At 51.2% G+C, this 23946-nt stretch overlaps 1 protein-coding gene across 6 annotated transcripts in view; it reads right to left on the bottom strand.

Annotated features, from left to right (window-relative positions):
* Positions 1-7498: 7498 nt before the first annotated feature.
* The window catches only part of LOC115082213 (zinc finger protein 324B-like), a 38565-nt gene continuing 22117 nt past the window's right edge, over positions 7499-23946 (bottom strand). For 3 of the 6 annotated variants that reach the window (XM_029586463.1, XM_029586468.1, XM_029586464.1), the window contains 2 exons: positions 16434-16511; positions 7499-8426 (listed from right to left, as the gene is read on the bottom strand). In XM_029586463.1, the coding sequence (XP_029442323.1) occupies positions 7915-8426; positions 16434-16511 (590 nt within the window). In that variant the 3' untranslated portion in view covers positions 7499-7914. The remainder of the gene's footprint in view (positions 8427-16433; positions 16512-23946) is intronic. The other 3 variants (XM_029586467.1, XM_029586466.1, XM_029586465.1) reach the window with 3 other exon arrangements.

The following is a 23946-nucleotide window of genomic DNA, read 5'->3' on the forward strand; positions in this document are numbered from 1 at the left end:
GGGTTGGAATATAAAAGAGTAATATATTCAAAAATCCTGCCGATGAAACCCATCTTAGAAAGAACCTGCCGCAGAAAGGGCCAGGCCACCCTGTCAAAAGCCTTCTCCGCGTCACACGTAACGAGAAGTGGATCCTGGAGAAGAAAATTGTGGCAGCTTTCCAAGGCAGCCTGTACCTTATGAATGTTTACCGCTGATCTCCTACCAGCCACAAACCCAACCTGCCCTGGAGAAATAAGCTGGGGCATAAAAGGCTGCAGCCTAGTGGCTATTATTTTAGCATATAATTTGATATCTAAGTTCAGGAGGGAGATTGGTCTGTAGGAAGATGCTAACAAGGGTTCCCGGCCTGGTTTTGGCAGCACTACAATAGTAGCCGACCGAATGGAAGCTGGCATAGAGCCCTGAGTCGCCATCTGTTCAAATAAAGATTGCAAAATAGGGGCAATATCCTCCATCAGGGCCGGGAGCCTTGTTATCTTTCAAAGCCTTTATAGCTAGTAGTACTTCAGGAGTCGTAATGGGCCTATTGAGAACACTACGCTGGTCCTCAGTCAAAACAGGTAGTGGAAGGCGACTGAGAAACTCTGTAATAGCTGTTTCATCTACCTGTTCCGCCGTGTACAGAGTCTGATAGTACTCTGAAAACAATTGGGCAATGTCAAGGGATTTAGATTTAATTTCCCCATTCGGAGCCTTCAAATTGGCTATGAATTTAGAGGATTCCTGAGCCCGCAAAATACGGGCCAGCAGACCCCCCGCTTTGTTCCCATAGTGAAAGAAGGTGTATTGCCTAAAGCGCATAGACTTCTCCGCCCTTTCATGCAATAGATTATTCAGCGCTACTTGGACTACTTTATACTTGGAAATCAACTGTTCACCTCCCCCCCTGTTCAGCTGTCGTTTAAGAGCTTGAAGCTGTTTCTCCAAAGAAATGATAGCCGCTGCCGCTTTACGCTTTTTGTGACTGGCATAACTAATAATCTCCCCCCTTAATACAGTTTTACCAGTTTCCCATAGTAAGACCGGGTCATTGGTATGTTGAGCATTAAAGAACAGGAAATCCTGCCATTTATTCCGCAAAAACTGTGGGAACTCCAGGTCCGTATTCAAATGAGACGGGAGTCTCCATTGAGTAGGAATGGCGGAGTCCTGCATGCACATTGCAGCCATGACAGGGCAATGGTCTGAAATGACCAATGATCCAATGGAAGCTTTGGCAAATTTAGGAAACAAACTTTCTGAGATCAAGATATAGTCGATGCGAGAACGAGTGGAATGGGCTCTCGCCAGATGCGTAAAGTCGCATTCTCCCGGGTGTAAAACCCGCCAAAGATCTAAGAGCTGCAGGTGCTTACACAAAAAAACTGGACCCTTCCTCTCACTAAGTGGATGTCCGCCCAAAGAGGGAGATCTATCCAATTGAGGATCTATGACTATATTCAAGTCACCACCCAAAACAATTGGAGTAGAGCCAATTTTAGAAAAATGGGTCAGAAGAGTGCTAAAAAACCCATGGTCATAAGAGTTTGGGGCATACACCGAAGCCAAAATAACAGACGCTCCCATCAATTCACCTTTTACTATAATATACCTCCCATTTGGATCAGCCTCTGTTTCCTGAGCCCGGAAAGCAGTATTTTTATTAACTAGAATAGCTACTCCCCTACTCTTAGTGTTCCCTGTGGCATAAAATAGTTGACCCACCCACTTTTTCTTTAATTTGACCACTTCAGCAGAGGATAGGTGAGTCTCTTGCAAAAATGCAACACTAGCATGTAATTTCTGAAGATGGGCAAGCACCTTCTCTCTTTTGACCGGGGTGCCTAGACCTGCCACGTTCCATGATATAAACTCTATCCCCATAGCACAAGATAAAGTTGCATCTCAAATAGATTCTCACACTGTATAATAAACCTCAGCTTCCCCGGCCACTCAGCCCCAAAATCCATTAACATTATATAAATCAAAGTGTCATCCAGTATGGTAATAGAAAAACAAACCTCCCCTCCCACACCCTCTCCCCCCCCTCCCACATCAGGTCTTGTCTGGCACAGAACAACACAGAACATGAGCAAAAATTGCAGCCCAAACCAAGACCCGGAGTTTTTAAGTAAACCTCCCAAACACATGCACATCAAACCAGGAGTCACACTACCATCAGTGTGCTCAACCACCACCCCCTCACATCCCCAGAACAATATACCCAAACTCATCTAAAACAATAAGGTCCAGCCAAAACATTTAAGATCTCAGGCTCAGCCATAGTGTAAAACATTTCTCGGGTAAACGCCATGAGCCCATGGTGAATATCCACAGAGCCAGACTTGTACAGTCAAAGCCTCAACAGGCCAGGAGCCTATTTAAGTACACTCCAATTAGACCAGTCCGAATTGTGATGAAAAGAAAAAACAGCGTTCATCTGATGAGCTTAGGCTATGTTAAGTAAGATCATTTCCCTCTAAATTCCATGCGCCGTTTTCAGGAAGCCTCCTCTCCCGGTAGCTCTTGCAGATTTGTAACATATGCCTTCGCTTCCACCGCAGATGAAAAAGATTTCAAAGATCCTTGATAAGAAATGCGGAGTTGAGCTGGGTACAATAAAGAAAAGCGGATTTTTTTGGCAATGAGTGTTGAGCAGACTTCGTGAAACGCCTTGCGTTTCTGTGTGACCGCTGGCGAAAAATCTTGAAAAACTAGAATTTTAAAAGATTCATAAAAAAATTCCCTTTGCTTGCGGTAGTGCTGTAATACCAAAAATTTATGGGCAAAGTGAAGAAAGCGGGTAATAATCACCCTGGGACGACTGCTTTGCCCTCCATCCGGTCTCTTTCCAATTCTGTGAGCACGCTCTAGCAAACCTCCGGAGGGGGAGGCTAGGGATGGAACAAGGCCCAGAAGCCAAGCTTCTAAAAGGTGGGGGAGTTCTGTTTCCGCCAGAGACTCGAGGAACCCCACGAACCTCAAGTTATTACGGCGTGAACGATTCTCCAAATCGTCTAGTTTTTCCGAGGTTGCCAGCGCCGTCTTTTCCAGTTCCGCCACTTTCCTCTCAAGCGCGCCCACATCGTCTTCCACGAGGCTAACCCGACCCTCCGTATGTTCAATCCGCGAATCAAAGCCAGTTAAAGATGCTCGCACCTCAGCAATCTGCTCCGAAAGCTGGTGGAGCCTCACATCGAGCGCCGCTACCACAGCCTGTGAGATTTTTTCCTCCAAAGAGTCAGCTGGTAGTAGGCCGTCTTCCTCTTGGTTTGCGGCGGCCATCTTTGTGTCTGGGGGCCTCGATTTTTCCTTTTCTTTCCGCGCCGTTCTTGTCGCCATAAGAAGAAAGATGGCAAGACTCACGCAATCTCGGGGGTATCCGCAATCGATCGGTGACTCCCAAAGATAACCCGGAGGAAATTAGAGGAGGATGTCTGGGGATGGATCAGGGGTGGCGGTCGGAGCTCAGAGTTTTTGCTGCTGCTGAGCTCACCACATCACGTGACTCCCCCAGAGGTCCTTCTTTATACGTCGATGGCGTTCGCGGGAGGATAACTTCCCACGTCCCACATCCGTGGGTTCATCGGGTAGTGAGCAGGGAGTTCCCAACCTACCCTTGGGTGAGGGTGAATGTCGGGAGCGGCTGGGCGGAGTTGCGGCCTTAGATGTTTTCTGGGTCTCTTGGTGACGCTCCTGGTGGCGCCGGTCTATGCGGCCTGCCAAGCCGATCAAGGCGATTAAGGACCTCTGTATCTCTCGCCCCGCGAGCTCGTCCTTGATTCGGGGGCTCGGCCCCTGGTAGAAAATGGTGTGGAGGCAGTCGGAGCCCCAACCGAGCTCTGAGGAGAGGGCCCGAAAGTCGATGGCGTATTCCGCCAATGTCCTTGAGCCTTGATATAACTGCAGTAGTCTCGGCCCTGCTAAAACTTCTTGAGCTGGGTCCCCAAAGTTTATTTGGAACAACTCCCAAAACTCCCTGAGGTTCCTTAGAACGGGTTAGTCCCATTCCCATAGGGGGGAAGCCCAATATAGGGCCTTCCCTTCAAGAAGAGCCAGGATAAAGGTAGTCTTGGTGGCGTCATCTGGGAAGAGAGCGGCCTGCAGGCAGAAGTGCATATTGCACTGGTTCATAAAACCCCTGCAGGCCCAAGGTTCCCAGGAGAACCATGGGGGTGTGGGTATGCGAACTACTGGCCAACCTCTAGAAGCCATAGGCAGGGAAGGCAGTGTAGGATTCATCGGACCCAACGCATCAAAACGCTGATTCAAACTCTGTACTGAGGAGACCAGGGCGTCCAGGGTTTTCTGCTGGTCCATTCCTGGAATGGCCTTGCAGGCAGATGCCTCTGCCGGGTCCATGGACTTGTTAATCTGTTATGCACAGGCTTGTGGACCCTTGGCCGACGGGAGGATGGTATACCTTTCGGAGGCTCCGTAGAGTCTCTCGCCGGGTGGCAAGGCAGAACAGAAGGCAGGACCAGCTGACCCCTGACACAGGAGACTGAGGCAACCACAGAAGCGGATGAAGAGCAACTGAGTCTTCACCCCTGGAAGTCTGTGGTCCCCCCAGGAGGAGCCTGTAGGGACCCGGACCCAGACCGCTGGGACTTAGGTGGACCTTAGAGAGGTCAGGCGACGGTGCAAGGGCTGACTGGAGCTTCACCCTGGAAGCCCGCGGTCCCCCCAGGAGGAGCCCGTAGGGACCCGGGCCGCTGGGACTTAGGTGGGCCCTTGGAGACGGTAGTCGAGAAGGAGTCCTAGATTGGGTGCCAAAGGGTCATAGCTCACCAGTCCAAAGTTGTATGCCAGAGAATCGCCACTTGCCAAGCGGAAGTCAAGAACCAGAAACACCAAGACGAAGCAGGAACCAGGAATCAAGACACTGGAACTCCCCGAAGCAAGCAGACCTGATCAACGAAGGACGTTGCGAAGTCACACTGACAATGCTTGATGTTCATCCTACCAGGCCACGTCTCCGGCCATCGGAAGGAACCTGAAGTCCTGGACAGACGATCGAGGACAGGCCAAGTTGGAGCGGAACGGAAGTCCTGGACAGACGGTAGAGGACAGCCGATTGACAGGAGTGAGGTCCTGAGGGCGAGCAGCTGAACAGGATCATTGAGCTTGCAGATGTTCTGGATCATTGTCCTGCAGATGTTCTAGGAATTCTTGAAGGGAGAGCTTGAACCCCCAAGCTTGGAATCGAGTGTTCTGAAGTCCACGGGAGCGTGGGCTACCAACCACGAACATGGAATCAATTCTTGGAGACGCAGAGAGTTGGACTCAATCCCACGATCTTCAGATCAAGGTGTCCTTCAACTTAGGCACTGTACCACATGCCAAGTCAAGGAATGAGCAGAGGAAGTCTTTTATACTTCCTCTGCTCCAGCTCATAAGGAACAGCTGAGCCTGGTTAAAGGGATCATGTCCCTTTAAGGCTAATGAAGAGGCGGTGGCCATCTTTGATTTTGTCCGACGGAGGAGAGACGCCGCAAGGGGGGGAGCAGGACGGCTCCCCCTGCGCGGGCAGCTCGGGAGGCCGTGCGGGAGCAACGGCCAGGATCGGCGCAGGAACGCCGCGGCTAAGGTAGGGGGGCGCGGTTGTGGGGTGCCCCAACTACGGAACACAACAGTGTAATTTTCATAGGTAACATATCAGGGAGTGCTTGGAAATTCCTCTGAATCAGACTAATATGGATTCTTTTTTGCTTCCTTAGAGCAAATATGTCTGCAACATTTACCACAATCATAACATTTAAACCATTTTGCAATGCTTATGGACTCTTTTGTGTTTATTAAGGTTAAGTATTTGAGTGAAACAGATACCACAGTCAAAACATTTAAATGGTTTCTCACTTGTATGGATGGTTTTTTTGGTACTTAAGATGGTATATTTGAGTAAAGCATCTCATTCAGAACATTTCATGGTTTCTCACCTGTATGGATGGTTTTGTGGTTTTTAAGATGGCATAGTTGAGTGAAACATTTATCACATTCAGAACATTTAAATGGTTTCTCGCCTGTATGGACGGTTTCATGACTTTTAAGAGCTGACATATGTGATAAACATTTATCACATTCAGAACATTTAAACGGTTTCTCACGAGTATGGACGGTTTTGTGGCTTTTAAGAGTGGAGATCTGAGCAAAACATTTATCACATTCAGAACATTCAAATGGTTTCTCACCAGTGTGCATTCTTGTGTGTTTTTTAAGAGTGGAGAGATGAGCAAAACATTTATCACATTCAGAACATTTAAATGGTTTCTCACAGTGTGCATTCTTTTGTGGACATTGAGAGTGGACATTAGCGCGAAACCTTTATCACATTCAGAACATTTAAATGGTTTCTCACCAGGTGTATTCTTTTGTGTTTTTTAAGAGTGGGATATGAGCAAAATATCACAGCCTGAAACATTTATCACATTCAGAACATTTAAATGGTTTCTCACCTGTATGGGACGGTTTTGTGGTATTAAGACCGGAGATTTGAGCAAAACATTTATCACATTCAGAACATTAAATGGTTTCTCACCAGTGTGGGACAGTTTGTGGGTTTTAAGATTGGACATTTGCGTGAAACATTTATCACATTCCGAACATTTAAATGGTTTCTCACCTGTATGGATGGTTGTGTGGTTTTTTAAGACTGGATTTTTAGCAAAACATTTATCACATTCCGAACATTTAAACGGTTTCTCACGAGTATGGACGGCTTTGTGGCTTTTAAGAGTGGAGCTCTGAGCAAAACATTTATCACATTCAGAACATTTAAATGGTTTTTCCCCAGTGTGGGCAGCTTGGTGGGTTTAAGAATGGATATTCTACCGAAACATTTATCACATTCAGAACATTTAAATGGTTTCTCACCGGTATGGATGGTTTCATGTCTTTTAAGAGCTGACATTTGTGAGTAACATTTATCACATTCAGAACATTTAAATGGTTTCTTGCCTGTATGGATGGTTTGTGGCTTTTAAGATGGAATTGTCTAGCAAAACATTTATCACATTCAGAACATTTAAATGGTTTCTCACCGGTATGGATGGTTTCATGTCTTTTAAGAGCTGACATTTCTGCGAAACATTTATCACATTCAGAACATTTAAATGGTTTCTCACCGGTATGGTGGGTTTTGTGGTATTTAAGACTGGAGATGTGAGCAAAACATTTATCACATTCAGAACATTTAAATGGTTTCTCACCTGTATGGACGGTTTTGTGGGTTATAAGATTGGACACGTGCCTGAAACATTTATCACATTCAGAACATTTAAATGGTTTCTCACCTGTATGGCGGTTTTGTGGTATTTAAGACCGGAGATGTGAGCAAAACATTTATCACATTCCGAACATTTAAACGGTTTCTCACGAGTATGGACGGCTTTGTGGCTTTTAAGAGTGACGCTCTGAGCAAAACATTTATCACATTCAGAACATTTAAATGGTTTCTCACCAGTGTGCATTCTTTTGTGGACATTCAGATGGGACATTTGTGCGAAACATTTATCACATTCAGAACATTTAAATGGTTTCTTGCCTGTATGGATGGTTTTGTGGCTTTTAAGATGGGATTTTCTAGCGAAATATTTATCACATTCAGAACATTTAAATGGTTTGGTACCTGTGTGAATATTTGTGTGTTTTCCTAAACTAAATTTCTGACATAAATCTTTATCCCATTCAGACCATATAAATGACTTCTCTCCCTTATGACTTCTCTGATGAACTTTAAGCCAGGATCTATATCTGAAACATTTTTCACATTGAGAACACTTACAAGGTTGGTCTTGTCTGTGAATTTGTTTCTGTTCTCTCAGGTTTGATTTCTCAGTAAACCTCTCCTCACATTCAGGGCACTGAAATGGTCTTTCTCCAGAGTAAATTCTTACATGTCCTTCTATCTCAGCTTGGAAGAAAAAGCATTGTTCACACTGAGTGCATTTTAATGGATTTCTTTTTTAGGTGATCTTTTCCATGTGCTGTAAGTTTTGTATTCGTAGGGGTCCTTATCTCTTCTTCAGAACCTGTAAATGTTGTTTTTTCCTTTTTCTGATATTGTTGGATAGATGTGTGACTTGTCCTTTCAGGAAACTTGTTCCCACATTCAATAATTTCTTGCTGTTCAACAGATTGTAAGTTTGTGGTGAAGTTTTCTGAAGTGTCAGCACTTTGAAATGGAGTCTCTCCTTCACTGAGTCTCTGAGTTTCTACAAGACTGGGGCAGAGGTTGAAGTTTCTTCCTCGTTCAGAACATGCATATGGACTCTCTCCTTTCTGGACTTCTTCTTTCCCCCTGGGTGATGTTACTCTACTGATACCTCCTGGATACTTAGCTGAAGGTCCTGGGCTGTCTCTGGAGTGGTCTCTCTCTTTCCATTCTTCCGTCTGCTGCCCATCACACATTCTCTGCATCTCATTATTATTCCTGAATCCATCTTCTGGTGCATAAAAGCGAGAGTATGATTACTACATTTATAACAATGGAGGGAGACGTATATAGGAAGATAGCTTCATCTAATCACTGAATGGCATTAGGGTGACTATGGATCCCTATCATATATAATAGAGCCTGGTGCTGCTTGTAGACAGGTACAGGTGGGCAATAGCAATGAACAGAGGGGAACAGACCACGTCTGACCTCATCCTGCTGGTTCTGTGCCTCTCATCCTCACCTCCAGTCTCTGTTCTGTTTCCCTTCACTCACCAAAAACTCTGCCACGCCTTGCAGGAGACCTGGGATTCATTCTGAACCCGGGCCCTGAACCTCAGACCTGTCAGCTTAAAGCAAGTGAACTCTAATGACTTAGTAATGAGAATTCAACTGAGAGCCAGCATTAAAATTCACCTTCTATGTGGAACGTTTGAAATTCTCATAAGCCAAAGACTGAATGTCAATTCCCATTGAATGACCAAACTAAAAAGGTGAATAAAGATTCAATCACAAATCTTACACAATTTACTGCAGTTTTTAACGACCATCACAATAGGCTCTGCCAGTCAATAGACCTTCATCTGCCTTATATTTAATCAGTGGTCGCAGTGACAAAAGAAAATTATTACTTACCTGCTAATTTTCGTTCTTGTAGTACCATGGATCAGTCCAGACAGTGGGTTATGTCCCCAATCCAGCAGATGGAGTCAGCACAAGCTTTGAGGGGGCGTATCCATATATACTACTACCCCCTCTGCAGGAGTTCAGTATCGAGTATATCAAAGCCCGAGTAGAAACCCCCGAAGGATCAAGTTTGTGAAAAACAGATAATGAAAAACAATTGTAACCGCAACAAGGAACTGCAAACATCCTACCAACTTGTAGGGAGCTGTGAAAAACAGCGAAAAGAAACGACGGTGAAGACACAGAACACTGCGAGCAAGAAGGAGCGCAGAGCTGAGCAGGATCAAGAACCCAAACACGGTGGGCGTCTGGACTGATCCATGGTACTACAGGAACGAAAATTAGCAGGTAAGTAATAATTTTCTTTTCCCTGTACGTACCTGGATCAGTCCAGACAGTGGGATGTACCCAAGCTTCCCTAAATCGGGTGGGGTCCTGCGAGGCCTGCTCGGAGAACCTGCTCGCCAAAGTGTCCAGAGACCGAAGAGGCGAGGTGCAGACGATAGTGCCTCGAGAACGTGTGTAACGATTTCCAAGTGGCTGCTCTACAAATTTCTTGCGAAGATACCGAGCGAGACTCCGCCCAGGAAGCCGCCTGAGAACGTGTAGAATGCGCTACGATTCCGGGTGGGGGAGTCCGACCCGCCCCAATGTAGGAAGCAGCAATGCCGGCCTTTAGCCATCTGGCAATGGTAGTCTTCGAGGCCTGAGACACCTTTTTAGGACCGGCCCAGAGTATGAAGAGACGGTCAGAGGTCCGGAACTCATTTGTAGCCTCCAGATAGAGACGCAGAGTGCGCTTTACATCCAAGAGACGGAGAGACTTCGGTTCTGAAGAAGAGAAGGACGGCAACTCCACCGTCTGGTTCACATGGAATGCAGAAACCACCTTCGGAAGGAAGGAAGGAACGGTGCGAAGCGAAACTCCAGAGTCAGAGAAACGGAGATAGGGCTCTCTACACGACAGAGCCTGCAGCTCCGAGATGCGACGAGCGGAACAGATGGCCACAAGAAAAACAGTCTTGAGAGTGAGATCCTTTATCGTTGCGCTGCGCAGCGGCTCGAACGGTGGTCCCGACAGGGAGCGAAGCACAAGGTTAAGACTCCAGGAGGGACAAGGGTCCCGTAACGGAGGACGCATATGCTTGACACCCTTGAGAAAACGAGCAATGTCAGGATGCTGTAGAAGAGAGCCCCCAATCCTCAATAGCGAACCAAGGGCGGCCACCTGAGCCCGTAGTGAATTATAGGCGAGTCCTTTTTCCACCCCCGCCTGTAGAAACTGAAGGATCTGAGGTACAGAAGCCTTAGCGGGTCTCGTGGCCTGGCTGGTACACCACAGCTCGAACACCTTCCAGACGCGGACATAGGCCGCCGCCGATGTCTTTCGCGCCCGCAATAGCGTGGATACTACCGCCTCCGGGTAGCCCCGACGCCGCCTCTCAAAAGCCAGGCCGCAAGACAGAAGAGTTCTGCCTGCTCGAAAAATACCGGGACCTGATGTAGGAGCTGGGGGATGTGCCCCAGCCTGATTGGCCCGTCGATCACCAGCTGTAGCAGGTCCGCAAACCAGGGCATTCTGGGCCATTCTGGGGCAACGAAAACCACGGTCCCCTGATGGCTTTCTATTCTGCGGAGCATCCTGCCCACCAGGGGCCACGGTGGAAAAGCGTAGAGCAGAAGATGTGGGGGCCACGGAAGGACCAGGGCATCCACTCTCTCCGCGCCGCGCTCTCTCCGGCGACTGAAGAAGCGTGGAGCCTTGGCGTTGAGAGCGGACGCCATCAGATCCAAGTGGGGGGCTCCCCACCGATGGACGAGAAGTTGCATCGCTGTGTCGGAGAGGGACCACTCTCCTGGGTCCAGCAGTTGACGACTGAGGAAGTCCGCCTGGACGTTGTCCACCCCGGCGATGTGCGAGGTCGCTAGCCGGACGAGATGACGCTCCGCCCATCGCATCAGCAGCGCCGCCTCGAGCGCGACCTGCGGGCTGCGCGTGCCTCCCTGTCGGTTGATATAGGCCACGGTGGTAGCGTTGTTGGATAGAATTCTGACCTCCCGGTTCCGAAGAAGCGGGAGGAAATGTCGCAGAGCTAGTCGGACCGCTCTGGTTTCCAGACGGTTGATGGACCACTTTGCCTCCACCATGGACCACGTCCCCTGCGTGGCGCTTCGATCGCAGACTGCGCCCCAGCCCGCTAGACTGGCGTCGGTGGTCACCACCACCCAATTTGGCAGATCGAGGGACACGCCACGGGCCAGGTTCGACGGATCCAACCACCAGCCCAGACTGTCCCTGGCAGTCTGCGGGAGCGGGAGAATCACCTGGTAGTCCTGCGATACTGGTTTCCAGCGGGAGAGGAGCGCCCACTGAAGGGTCCTGAGGTGCGCGAAAGCCCAAGGCACAAGGTCGATGGTGGACCCCATCACTCCCAGGAGTTGCAGGTAGTCCCAGGAGGTGGGCTCTGGTAACGCAGAGAACCGTCGTGTGTGATCCCGCAAGGATTGCGCCTTGTCCTGGCGCAGAAAAACTTTGCCCAGCAGGGTGTCGAAGGTCGCTCCCAAAAATCCAAGCGTTGCGAGGGCAGGAGGGAGCTCTTGGAGAAGTTCACTACCCATCCCGGGGAAGGAAGAAACCGTACGACTCGAGTCACCGCTGAGTGTCCCTGCTCGAATGACTTCGCCCGGATGAGCCAATCGTCCAGATAAGGATGAACCAGGATGCCCTCCTTCCGGAGAGCTGCAGCCACGACTACCATAATCTTGGTGAAGGTGCGCGGCGCCGTCGCCAATCCGAACGGGAGAGCCGTGAACTGAAAATGCTGGTCCAGGATTTTGAAACGAAGGAAACGGTGGTGGTCCGGGCGGATGGGAATGTGCAGGTTAAGTCCAGGGAGGCGAGGAACTCCCCCCGATGCACCGCCGCAATCACTGACCGGCGCGTTTCCATACGGAACCGAACGACTCGAAGGGATTTGATGACTTCCTTGAGGTCTAGGATAGGCCGGAAGGCACCGTCCTTCTTTGGCACGACGAAATAGATGGAATAGTGGCCCGAGCCCACCTCTCCGAAGGGCACGGGCGCAATAGCGCCTATCTCCCGGAGTCTGTCCAAAGTCAGCTGCACCGCGCTTCTCTTGAGGTCCGAACCACAGGGAGAAAAGATGAACCTTCCCTACGGGGGGCGGACAAATTCCAATGCGTAGCCGTGTTTTATGGTATTCAGGACCCACTGGTCCGAAGTGATCCGCGCCCACTCCGCGTGGAAATACGTTAGCCGGCCCCCAATCCTGGGGACAGAGGAGTGGGCGAGACTGGCATCATTGGGAAGACTTGGTAGAGGGGTTCCCGGGTCCGGGAGTAGTGCGTGCGGGCCGACGCCCGCGAAAGGAGCGCGACCAGGGCTGAGACCTGGGGGTGGATGGCCGGGCGCCCGCCTGTCTGTATTCCCTGTATCGCCGCTGTGCTCTGGCTCTGGTCCGAGAAGAAGAAAAAGCTCTGGATGGTCGAAACCTATCCTCCGGCAGCCGATGAACAGCGTTCTCCCCCAGGGACTTGATGATCTGATCCAAATCCTCCCCGAAGAGGAACCTGCCCCTGAAGGGAAGAGAGCCCAGACTCGACTTAGAGGACGTATCAGCGGCCCAATTGCGTAGCCACAGTAGTCGTCGTGCCGCCACTACCGATACCATGGATCTTGCGAGGACCCGAAAAAGGTCGTACGAGGCGTCCGCCCCATACGCCACTGCGGGTTCCAGCCGATCCGCCTGGGCAGCCTCATCGGCCGGCAGGCTCTGAGATGTGAGGAGTTGTTGCACCCAAAGGAGACCAGCCCGCTGGGCAAGCGAACTGCACATCACCGCCCGCATGCCCAGTGCGGAAACCTCGAAGACCCGCTTAAGGAAGACTTCCAACTTACGATCCTGTGTGTCCCGCAACGCCGCACCTCCCGTCACTGGGATAGTCGTCCTCTTCGTGACCGCCGACACTGCGGAGTCCACCTTTGGGACCTTGATGAGGTCCAGAAAATCTTCGGGGAGCGGGTACAACTTTTCCATGGCCCGACTGCTCTTCAGGGAGGCCTCCGGGGTGTCCCATTCCCTGGTGAGAAGTTGTAAAAACGAGTCATGAATGGGAAAGGCCCGAGCCCTCGGCCGGAGTGCCGCCAGGACTGGATCTCCCTTCTTTGAAGAAGTGACGACAGCGGGAGCTACTGGGGCAGGCGGGTCTGGTGGCGGGTCCAAATCTAATTCCTGAATGATCTGCGGGATGAGGTCGTCCAGCTCTCCCCTCTGGAAGAGACGTAGGGTATGCGGATCATCCCCGTCCTGCGTGCCGTCGCCTTGTCCCCCGTCCGGGAGGTCAGGTCCCTGTCCCGCTGGGTCTGGTACCGCCCCCACCGCCGCGGGCGCAGAGCGACCCCGTGTAGGAAGGCGGGAGGCCCCCGCACCCGAAGGGTCGGGGGGGGGGCCGGCGCCGAGGGCGACATCCGTGGTATCTTAGGGGGGGGGGTCCCACAGGTGTTTCCAGCCCCTGCAGATAAGCTGTGTGCATGAGCAGGATAAACTCCGGAGAGAACCCCGGCCTGCTCGGGTGCGCTTCGGGGGCGGCGTGGTTCCTGCTCCCTGGCTCTGGGTGCTTGGTTCCTGCACCAAAATCGGGGGGGCACCCCCGCTTGTAGAATCCTCCAGGGAGCCGTTCTCCCTCGTGGCCTGCGTCTCAGGGCGCTCAGAGTGTAAAATGGCCGCCGTTCCCGCCAAAAATGGCGGAGTGGCCGGCCCGCACCGCCCGGGCAAAAAAGAGAAATCAGTCAGGGACTGTGAGGTACCTTCCCCCACGGGAAAGCATCGTGCACAGATGCCCTCCCGTGAAATTTGGGACCCCGGGTCGCCGCAGGCCGCACAGCGTGACGGCCGCGGCATCGGGATCGCCGGGGGAGAGAGGAAAACGGCGCCAAAAATGAGAAAAGCCTCAGGGGGGCCACGCGCACAAAAGCGCCGCTGCGGGGGGGGGGCCCGGGCGGCCCTCACTGCCCGCTGTCCGAAAATAGAGGAGGGTGCCGCGGGGGGGCCTTCCCGGCCACACGACCCGCCCCAGACTTCTTTCCCAAAGCGCCGCAGCAGCCCTCGAGGAGCTGCAAAATGGCCGCGGGAGAGTGAGTGAAACACGAAGAGGCCGGCTCCACCGGCTTTCGCAGGCACCGGGGGCTGTGCTGTGAAATAAAAACTACAAAGGAATAAAACCCAACTTACCCCCGGCAACAACGAGAAATAAACAGCAAGGCCGCAGAGAAGAGACAAGGAAGATAAGCCACTCCCCAATAGTTGAAAGGCCCCTGCCTTACTTTTTTTTTTTTTTTTTTTAAACTTAATACAACTTGATCCACGAGAAAAGACAGCAACAAGCCAGACAATCAAGCAAAAAAGTGATAAAGAAGGAAAAGGAGGAGAAGCCCGATTCCCCTACTCGCATCTGCTGGCGTCAGAAGATACTGAACTCCTGCAGAGGGGGTAGTAGTATATATGGTGACGCCCCCTCAAAGCTTGTGCTGACTCCATCTGCTGGACTGGGGACATAACCCACTGTCTGGACTGATCCAGGTACGTACAGGGAATGCACAATTTTTATATTTTGATCATAAAATGCAAATAAGACACATCTGCTTGTCTCTTTTCTTCTTAAATATCACAAAAAAATCCAGACACAGGCTGTGTTTCAAAGCGGAGTCTGCATGGGGGGAAATCACACAGGAAATCTCATAAGCGGTGATGCACGGCCTCATTCCTCCTTACATTGAGGTGCATTGGCTCTGCCGGCATTTTAAACTCTCGGTGCCAATTTTTAACTTATTGCAAGTAGAGGAAGTTACAAAGAGGCCACTGCTTAAATATAAGGCAGATGAAGGTCTATTGACTGGCAGAGCCTATTGTGATGGTCGTAAAAACTGCAATAATTTGTGTAAGATTTGTGATTGAATCTTTATTCCCCTTTTTACTTAGGTCAGTGAGAAATACTCCACAGCACCCAGGAAGAAAGAGAGAAATGATGGCAGAAAAGGACCAAATGCTCCACCCAGTCTGCCCAGCAAGCTTACGCCAGTATCTGCCGCATCGTGCAGGTTACCCCCATGCTTATCAGTTTCCCAGACTGTAAATGTCAGGGCCCTCGGATGCTGTTTGAATCGAATTTCCTTTAACCAGTGCCGTTGAAGCAGAGAGCAAGGATGGAGCTGCATTAACAGTGTCAAGGCTTAATTGTTAAGGGTAGCAACTGCCGCACCAGCAAGTTACCCCCAGTTACCCCCATGCGCTCTTTTCCTCACTTCCATCCTCGAGCCTTTAGGGACCCGCAGTGCTTATCCCTTGCCCCTCTGACATCTTTCACTGTTTCTGTCTTCACCACCTCCTCCGGAAGGGCCTTCCAGGCACCACCATCCTCTCCATGAAGAAATATTTCCTGACGTTGGCTCTGAGTCGTCCTCCCTGGAGATTCACTACCTGACCCCTAGTTCTACTGATTTCTTTCCAAAGTGAAAGGTTTGTCGTTGATTGTGCATCGTTAAAACCTCTCAGGTATCTGAAGCTCTGTATCCTATCCCCTTGCTCCTCCAGGTTTATACATATTTAGGTCCCTCAGCCTCTCCTCATAGGTCTTCTCATACAGACGGGCTCCAGAACTGAGCACAGTACTCCAGGTGAGGCCTCACCAAGGCCCTGTACAAGGGGACTATCACCTCCTTTTTCTTACTCGATATTCCTCTCTCTGGGCAGCCCAGCAGCCCTCTGGCTTTACCTATCGCCTCGTCACATTGCCTCGCCGCCTTCACATCACCAGACACAATCTCCCCAAGATCCCTTTCTTGCTCCATGCACAACAGGCTTTCACCCCCATCACATCTTTTGGATTTCCACACGCCAGATTCATGGCTCTGCACTGCTTGGCTGCCTTATCTTCGACCACCGTTCAGGCTTCCTTAAATCCCGTCTCTTTCTCTCTACCTCCTTCCGGCGTGACCACTCTGTTGCAGATCTTAGTATCATCAGCAAACAGACAGACCTTACCTTCTCTCCCGTCCGCAATGTCGCTCACAAAGATACTGAACAGAATCTGTCCCACAACCCATCCCTGGGGCAGGCCCCTTAACACCGCTCTCTCTTCAGAGCAGCTTCCATTTACCATCACCCACTGCCTCCTGTCCCTCAACTGGTTTGTAATCCACGTCACCACCTTGGCGCTCACTCCCAAGCTTCTCATTTTGTTCACGAGTCTCCTATGCGGGAGCGCATCAAAAGCTTTAAAGTGTTGTGTTAAGAAGGAATATTTTGCTCACCGCTCTTGGTCTCCGTCTCCTCCCCGCCCATTCTCAGGATCTCTGCTGTAGGGTCAGGACTGGGACCTCGGCTGCCTGCTAGAGAATGAGATTGTGCCTTCAGCTTTTAAACAGTCTGGGATATTGACCTAAGAAAGGCAAAACCTGAACTGCCAATCAGTTTTCTCAGCATTAAGTGCACTTACGTGGGTAAATGGCTTTTGAAAATTGCTAGGACGCTCTGTTACATTTGCACGCGTGAAGGAAAATTATGTTCTTACCTGATAATTTTCGTTCCTGTAGTACCAAGGATCAGTCCAGACTGCTGGGTTATGCCTCCCCTCCAGCAGATGGAGTCAGAGAGAAAACTGAAAGCACCCCCTAGATATACTGGTGCGGCACCTGCCATCCTTCAGTATAAAGTATAACAAAGCAGAAGAAAGCCAAAACAATCCTCCGCCAACTTAGCCACGAATAAAACCATGGCAACTGTCTAGATCAAATAGTTAAACTCTCACGTGCCAAAAACTGGCGAACATTAACAGAACTTCAAAAAGGGCACCACCCTCTAAAGTCAAAGAAAAGGGATAGGCACCTACCGTGCTGAAATATTGAAAAAGAACTGGCTAGTGGAGCGGACTCACTGGATAGACAATATCGGGCGGGCGTCTGGACTGATCCTTGGTACTACAGGAACGAAAATTATCAGGTAAGAACCTAATTTTCCTTTCCCTGTACGTACCAGGATCAGTCCAGACTGCTGGGATGTACCCAAGCCGCCTCAATTGGGGTGGGACCCAGAGAGTCCCGCTCGAATGACACTGCTGCCAAAGGAATCGGCTGATGCTCCTCTCACATCAAGCCGATAATGACGAGCGAAGCTATGCAAGGACTTCCACGTTGCTGCACGGCAAATCTCCTGGCTAGAAACCAAACGACTTTCTGCCCAGGAAGTCGCCTGAGCCCGCAGAGAATGCGCCTTGAGCCCCTCAGGAACAGACTTACCACAGCCAATGTACGTGGAAGCGATCGAACTCTTCAACCAACGCGCAATAGTTGGGTTTTTTTTTTGTGTTTAAAGAATTTATTGTCAATCAGTGCAAAACAATGATACAAAACATCAGCATATAAAAACAGAAAGTGTAATACAGAACAGTAAGTGCAATTTGGTAGCATCAACAAACTGCTAGAGGAACCAATACATTCCGAACCAAAATTGACCAAGTTTTCAATTATACAGTCACCCCCCGCCCCAGTACTCCACCCCCCACCCCCCTTACACACTGGGAATATATATATCAGCAAGGAAGTAATGTATGGAAGATTTTAGCCTGGGAGAGGGAATGAAGTGAGACCACCAAAAAATTTAAGGAGAGGTAACAAGCATATGGGCTAAAACAGCGACAACTATAACAGAAAGGGCATATCCCACTTATGCGACCAGAGTAAGGGCCCTATTGAATAGGTCTATAGCTGAGGCCCAGCCCACGAGGGAGAGTGGCCAAGGTATCCAGATAGGCTTAAATATACTAGATCAGGACCTAGAGCATCGGTGACATTCATTTATGTAGACATGCTTTGGAGCTCGAGCCACTTGGTGTAATGACCCCACATCCTGTCAAACGCTGTGTACCGCAGTGAGTCTGCTAAGTTGGTAATATGTGTGTAGTCTGCTTTGGATTTTAGCCAAACTGGGGGCAGTGGCGTCCTTCCAATGGTAGGCTATCTCCGTGCGTGTCGCAATAAAGACTTGCAGCAAAAATTTCTGTGTCTCTTTATTATGTTCGAGTAAGGGTAGGCCTAGAAGTGCGTGCATCGGTTCAGCTCTCACCGGCTCCAGTACAACCGCCGAGAGCCAACCCAAAACCTCTCGCCACACTGTTGCTACCTTGGGGCATGCCCACCATATATGATAGTAGGTTCCGGTGTGTCCGCATCCCCGCCAACATTGGTTAGATATTGTGGGCCGAAACTTATGGAGACGCTCTGGTGTGTAGTGCCACCGGTAAATCAGCTTATAACAGTTTTCCTGTAAACTGGCCGACACTGAGCATTTGTGAGCAAGGGAATAAATAGAATCCCATTCCGTGTCCTCTAGAGGACATTGAAAGTCTTGTTCCCATAATGTGCGATGGCGTGGAGTCTCCTTCAGTAACCCATTAAAAAGGCCATATATCTTGGAAATGACACCCCTGATGGTAGTAGCAGATTTACAATAGGTCTCGAACAGGGTACTCGTCAGTTTTAGAGTGCCCCCCCCCGTAGTCCACGCTTAACAAAATGGTAAAGTTTGGCGTAGTGCAAAAAGTCCCCTCCACTCAACTTATATTGATTACATAACTGTTCAAGAGTGTACAGGGACCCCTGAAACTGAACATGTGCCAATTTAATGATACCTGCCGACATCCATCTCCGCACAATCAGTGAATTGTCAGAGAGGGGGTAGACAGTATTCGTGTGAAGGTGTGTCATAGTAGAGTACCGTTCAGGCCCCACCAACTTAACCTTCCAGTTAAGCCATACCTTTAGGGTGGTGCGGAGAGAGATAGGCATATATTGAATCTGTTCCCCAGTCAAAGGTGGCTGCCAAGGAAGTGCCGATAAGGGAACCCTCCCTACCAGAGCCTGTTCCAGCAGCACCCACTGCGGCACATCAGTTGTGCGGTGAAGGGCCACCAGAGCCCGAAGCTGTGCAGCTAGGTAGTACCACAACAAATTAGGTAGCTGAACACCCCCCCCCGAGGCTTTGTCCTATATAAAGTCGCCTGAGCCACCCTTGGGGGCCTCTTGCGCCAGATGTAACTGCAGAGCATCTGCTGCCACTTCTTTAGAATTGAAGAAGGCAAAAAAATTGGTATCGTAGTGAAAAAATATAAAAACCGGGGCAGGATATTCATCTTGATAATGGCGAGTCTACCCAGCCATGAATGCATCTGACACTGCCAGGTGTTTAGATCTTTACGTATGGTGTGTACTAACGGGTCATAATTTAACGTATATAACTGGCTAGTCGTGGAGCCTAGTCGGACACCCAAATATTTAAGGGAGGAGGCGGCCCATTTAAAAGGGAACTGTCGCCTTAGGGATTGTACTTCCAGAGGCGACAGAGTAAGATTAAGAATTTCCGATTTATCATAATTAACCTTCATTCCGGATACAGAGGTAAATCGGATTAATTCTGACATAATCTGTGGCAGGGAGTGCTCCGGATCTGTAATAGTGAACATCACGTCATCAGCGAAGAGGGAAATCTTAAAATGATGTTCCCCCTTCCGAACGCCCACCACCCCCTGTGAGTTTCGAATGGCCGTAGTGAGGGGTTCAAGGAATAGGGCGAATAGTAAAGGTGACAGAGGGCACCCCTGTCTGGTTCCCCTCTGAATCTCAAACGGCGTACCATAGCTACCATTAACCTTAACGCGTGCTAAGGGTTGAGCGTACAGTTTTTCCAACCAGGTCACAAAGGAAGGGCCAAATGACATGGTGTGCAGCGTCTGAAAAAGAAACGGCCAGTGCACCAAGTCAAATGCCTTCTCCGCGTCCAATGAAAGCAGTATAGCCGGCATCCCCTCAGCATGCACCCAATCAATAATATCGATTATCCTCCGAACATTGTCCGCCGCTAACCGCCCCGGTACAAAACCCACCTGGTCGTTATGTACTAAACAAGAAAATTACTTCTTACCTGCTAATTTTCGTTCCTGTAGTACTAGGATCAGTCCAGACGGTGGGTTATGTCCCCCGTCCAGCAGATGGAGTCAGAGTAAAGTTTTAAGGGTGCTGGTATATAAGCTGGTGCACCCTCCTAGATCCTCAGTATCGAGAATATCAAAGCCAAGCCAGAGAACTGGACAGAGCAAGGATGATGGATCAAGCATAAGTACAACCAAAAGGCTTAAACTGCGAACAAATTTATGCAACGTGCAATGAGAACTGTCGAACAGAACAACACACAAAAGACAACTACCCCCGAAGGGGAAGAGCAGAGAACAGAAGGACAGGAGATAATAGTCGAGCAGGTTCACACCGGGTGGGCGTCTGGACTGATCCTAGTACTACAGGAACGAAAATTAGCAGGTAAGAAGTAATTTTCTTTTCCCTGTACGTACAGGATCAGTCCAGACGGTGGGATGTACCAAAGCTTCCCTAAACCGGGTGGGTCCCTGAGAACCCTGCTCGAAGTACCCTGTCCCCAAACGAACCAGCCTCCGCTGCCGGTACATGGAGTCTGTAGTGTCTGGAAAAAGTGTGGAGAGACTTCCAAGTCGCCGCCCGGCAGATTTCTTGTATGGAGACGAGTTGAGACTCTGCATGGGAAGTGGCCTGGGCCCGCAAAGAATGCGCCTTGATGCCCGCCGGAGGATCCTTCCCGGAACCAATGTAAGCAGCAGCCACCGTCTCCTTGAGCCAGCGCGCGATGGTAGTCTTTGACGCCTGTTGGCCCTTTCTAGCACCAGACCAAAGGACAAAGAGATGATCGGATATTCGAAATTCATTCGTCACCTCCAAATAGCGAAGAATCGCTCGTTTAACATCCAGGCACCGAAGCGCCGCAGGGGCGTCCCCTGGGAAGGCTGGAAGTTCCACCACCTGGTTCATGTGAAACGAGGAGACCACCTTAGGCAAGAACGAGGGAACCGTTCGCAGAGAAACCCCGGAGTCTGTGAACCGCAGGAAGGGCTCCCTGCACGACAGCGCCTGTAGCTCTGAGATACGCCTTGCCGAGGCTATTGCAACCAGGAAAATCGTCTTTAGGGTGACGTCCTTGATGGAAGCCTGACGCAAAGGCTCGAAGGGGAGCCCTCCCAGGGCACGTAGCACCAAGTTGAGATTCCAGGAGGAGCAGAGAGGACGCACCGGCGGCCGCAAGTGCTTGACGCCCCTGAGGAACCGGGATATGTCCGGATGGGATGACGGATCCGGCCTGCCTGAGGCGCGAGCCACGGACGCGAGGGCTGACATCTGCACTCGGAGCGAATTGTAGGAAAGACCCTTTTCCAGCCCGTCCTGCAAAAACGCCAGGATGTGATGTCGGGAAGCCGCGGTCGCGAGGACACCCCGCGCCGAGCACCAAACCTCAAAGACCTTCCAAACCCGCACATAGGCGACCGATGTTGAAGCCTTACGCGCCTTGAGGAGTGTGTCCACCACGGGAATAGCGTAGCCTTTGTTCAGGAGCCCCCTCCTCTCAAAAGCCACGCCGCAAGACAGAAGGGTTCCGCCTGCTCCAAAAATACTGGGCCCTGATGAAGAAGACGTGGAAGGTGCGCAAGTCGAAGTGGACCGTCCACCGACACGCCGAGCAGATCCGCGAACCATGGACGCCGCGGCCATTCCGGAGCCACCAAGATGACCTGACCGTAGTGCAGCTCCACCCTCCGTATCACCTTTCCCACCAGTGGCCAGGGGGGAAAGACATAAAGTAGAATCTGAGTGGGCCAGGGGAGAGCCAGAGCATCGACGCCTTCCGCGCCGCGCTCCCTTCTGCGGCTGAAGAAGCGAGGAGCTTTTGCGTTGGCGGCGGACGCCATGAGATCCATCGCCGGCGTCCCCCACCGGCGGGAGATGAGCGACATCGCCTCGTCGGAGAGAGACCACTCCCCCGGATCCAACACCTGACGACTCAGAAAGTCTGCTTGAATGTTGTCCACCCCGGCAATGTGGGACGCCGCCAGTTGATCCAGGAAACGCTCCGCCCACGCCATCAGGCGCGCGGCCTCCCACGCCACCAGGCGGCTCTTGGTGCCCCCTTGCCGGTTGATGTACGCCACCGTCGTCGCATTGTCTGATAGGACTCGAACCGCTTGACCCCTGATCAGAGGCAGGAACTGCACGAGGGCCAGACGAACCGCCCTGGTCTCCAGGCGGTTGACTGACCAGGTCGACTGATCCCTTGTCCACCGGCCCTGAGCCGAGCTCCTGAGACACACTGCTCCCCAACTGGACAGGCTGGCATCGGTAGTGACCACTACCCAGTCCGGCGTTTCCAGGGAGCAGCCTTGAGCTAGGTTCCTGGGATCCAGCCACCACCTCAAGCTGGACCTGGCGGCCGGAGGAAGCGGGAGAATCACCTGGTAGTCCTGAGAGACTGGTTTCCACCTCGAGAGCAAGGACATTTGTAGAGGCCGCAGGTGTGCAAAGGCCCAGGGCACCAAGCTGATCTCGAACGCCATGGAACCCAGGACTTGGAGATAATCCCACGCCGTGTGTGTCTGAAGAGAAGCAAACCGGATGATTTGATCCCGCAGAGATTGAGCCTTGTCCGGACGCAGGAAGACCTTGCCCAGAGCCGTGTCGAAACGCGCTCCCAGGAAATCCAACTGTTGAGCTGGCCGCAGGTTGCTTTTGCTGAAGTTCACCACCCAGCCAAGGGACTGAAGGAAGGACACCACCCTGTCGACCGCCGCCCGTCCCTGCGACAGATACTTCGCACGAATAAGCCAGTCGTCCAAGTAAGGGTGAACCAAAATGCCCTCCTTCCGGAGCGCGGCCGCTACCACCACCATAATCTTGGTGAAGGTTCTGGGCGCGGTCGCCAGACCGAAGGGCAGAGCCTGGAACTGAAAATGTTGTCCCAAGATTTTGAAGCGAAGGAATCTGTGATGGGCTGGGTGGATCGGAATATGCAGATAAGCTTCCGTGAGGTCGAGGGAAGCCAAGAACTCCCCTTGAGGCACTGCCGCAATAACAGAGCGGAGTGTTTCCATGCGAAACTTGGAGACCCGGAGCACCTTGTTGATTTCCTTGAGGTCCAGTATGGGACGAAAGGATCCGTCCTTTTTGGGAACCACGAAGTAAATCGAATAATGCCCCGAGCCCACCTCTCCTAAGGGGACGGGCGAAATGGCTCCCAGGGTCAGCAGCCTGTCCAGCGTGTGTTGCACCCCCAGGCGCTTGAGACTTGATCCGCAGGGAGAGAAGATGAAGCGGTCCCTGGGAGCCCGAACAAAGTCCAACGCGTAACCGTCTCTTAGGATGTCGAGGACCCATTGGTCCGTGGTGATGTTGGTCCATTCCTCGCGAAACAAAGCGATGCGACCTCCAATCCGGGGCAGCGAGGAATGGACTGGCCTGGCATCATTGTGAAGGCTTGCCTGAGGCTCCCTGTGCCGAGGAGTCCCTGGCAGGTCTGCGACCCCGAAAGGGCCGCGTCCACGTTTGCGACCTGGTGGAAGGTGTCCTAGGGCCCTGCGGCCTGGAGCCTCGGTAACGCCTCTGGGCGCGGTAGCGATTCCTGGGAGTTCCAGAAGACGAACGAAAACCACGCTGCCGATCCTCAGGTAACCTGTGGACCGAATTTTCCCCCAGGGTCTTGATGATCTGATCGAGGTCTTCTCCAAAGAGAAACCTGCCCTTGAAGGGCAGAGATCCCAGACTCGCCTTGGAGGAGGCTTCCGCTGCCCAGTTCCTGAGCCACAGGAGGCGCCTGGCAGAAACAGCCGAGGCCATGGTCCTTGCCAGGACCCTCAGCAGGTCGTGCAAAGTATCTGCCCCGTAAGCAATGACCGCCTCCAGACGGTCTGCCTGGGCTGCC

The sequence above is a fragment of the Rhinatrema bivittatum genome, unplaced genomic scaffold, assembly GCF_901001135.1.
Source record: "Rhinatrema bivittatum unplaced genomic scaffold, aRhiBiv1.1, whole genome shotgun sequence".
NCBI lineage: Eukaryota > Metazoa > Chordata > Amphibia > Gymnophiona > Rhinatrematidae > Rhinatrema > Rhinatrema bivittatum.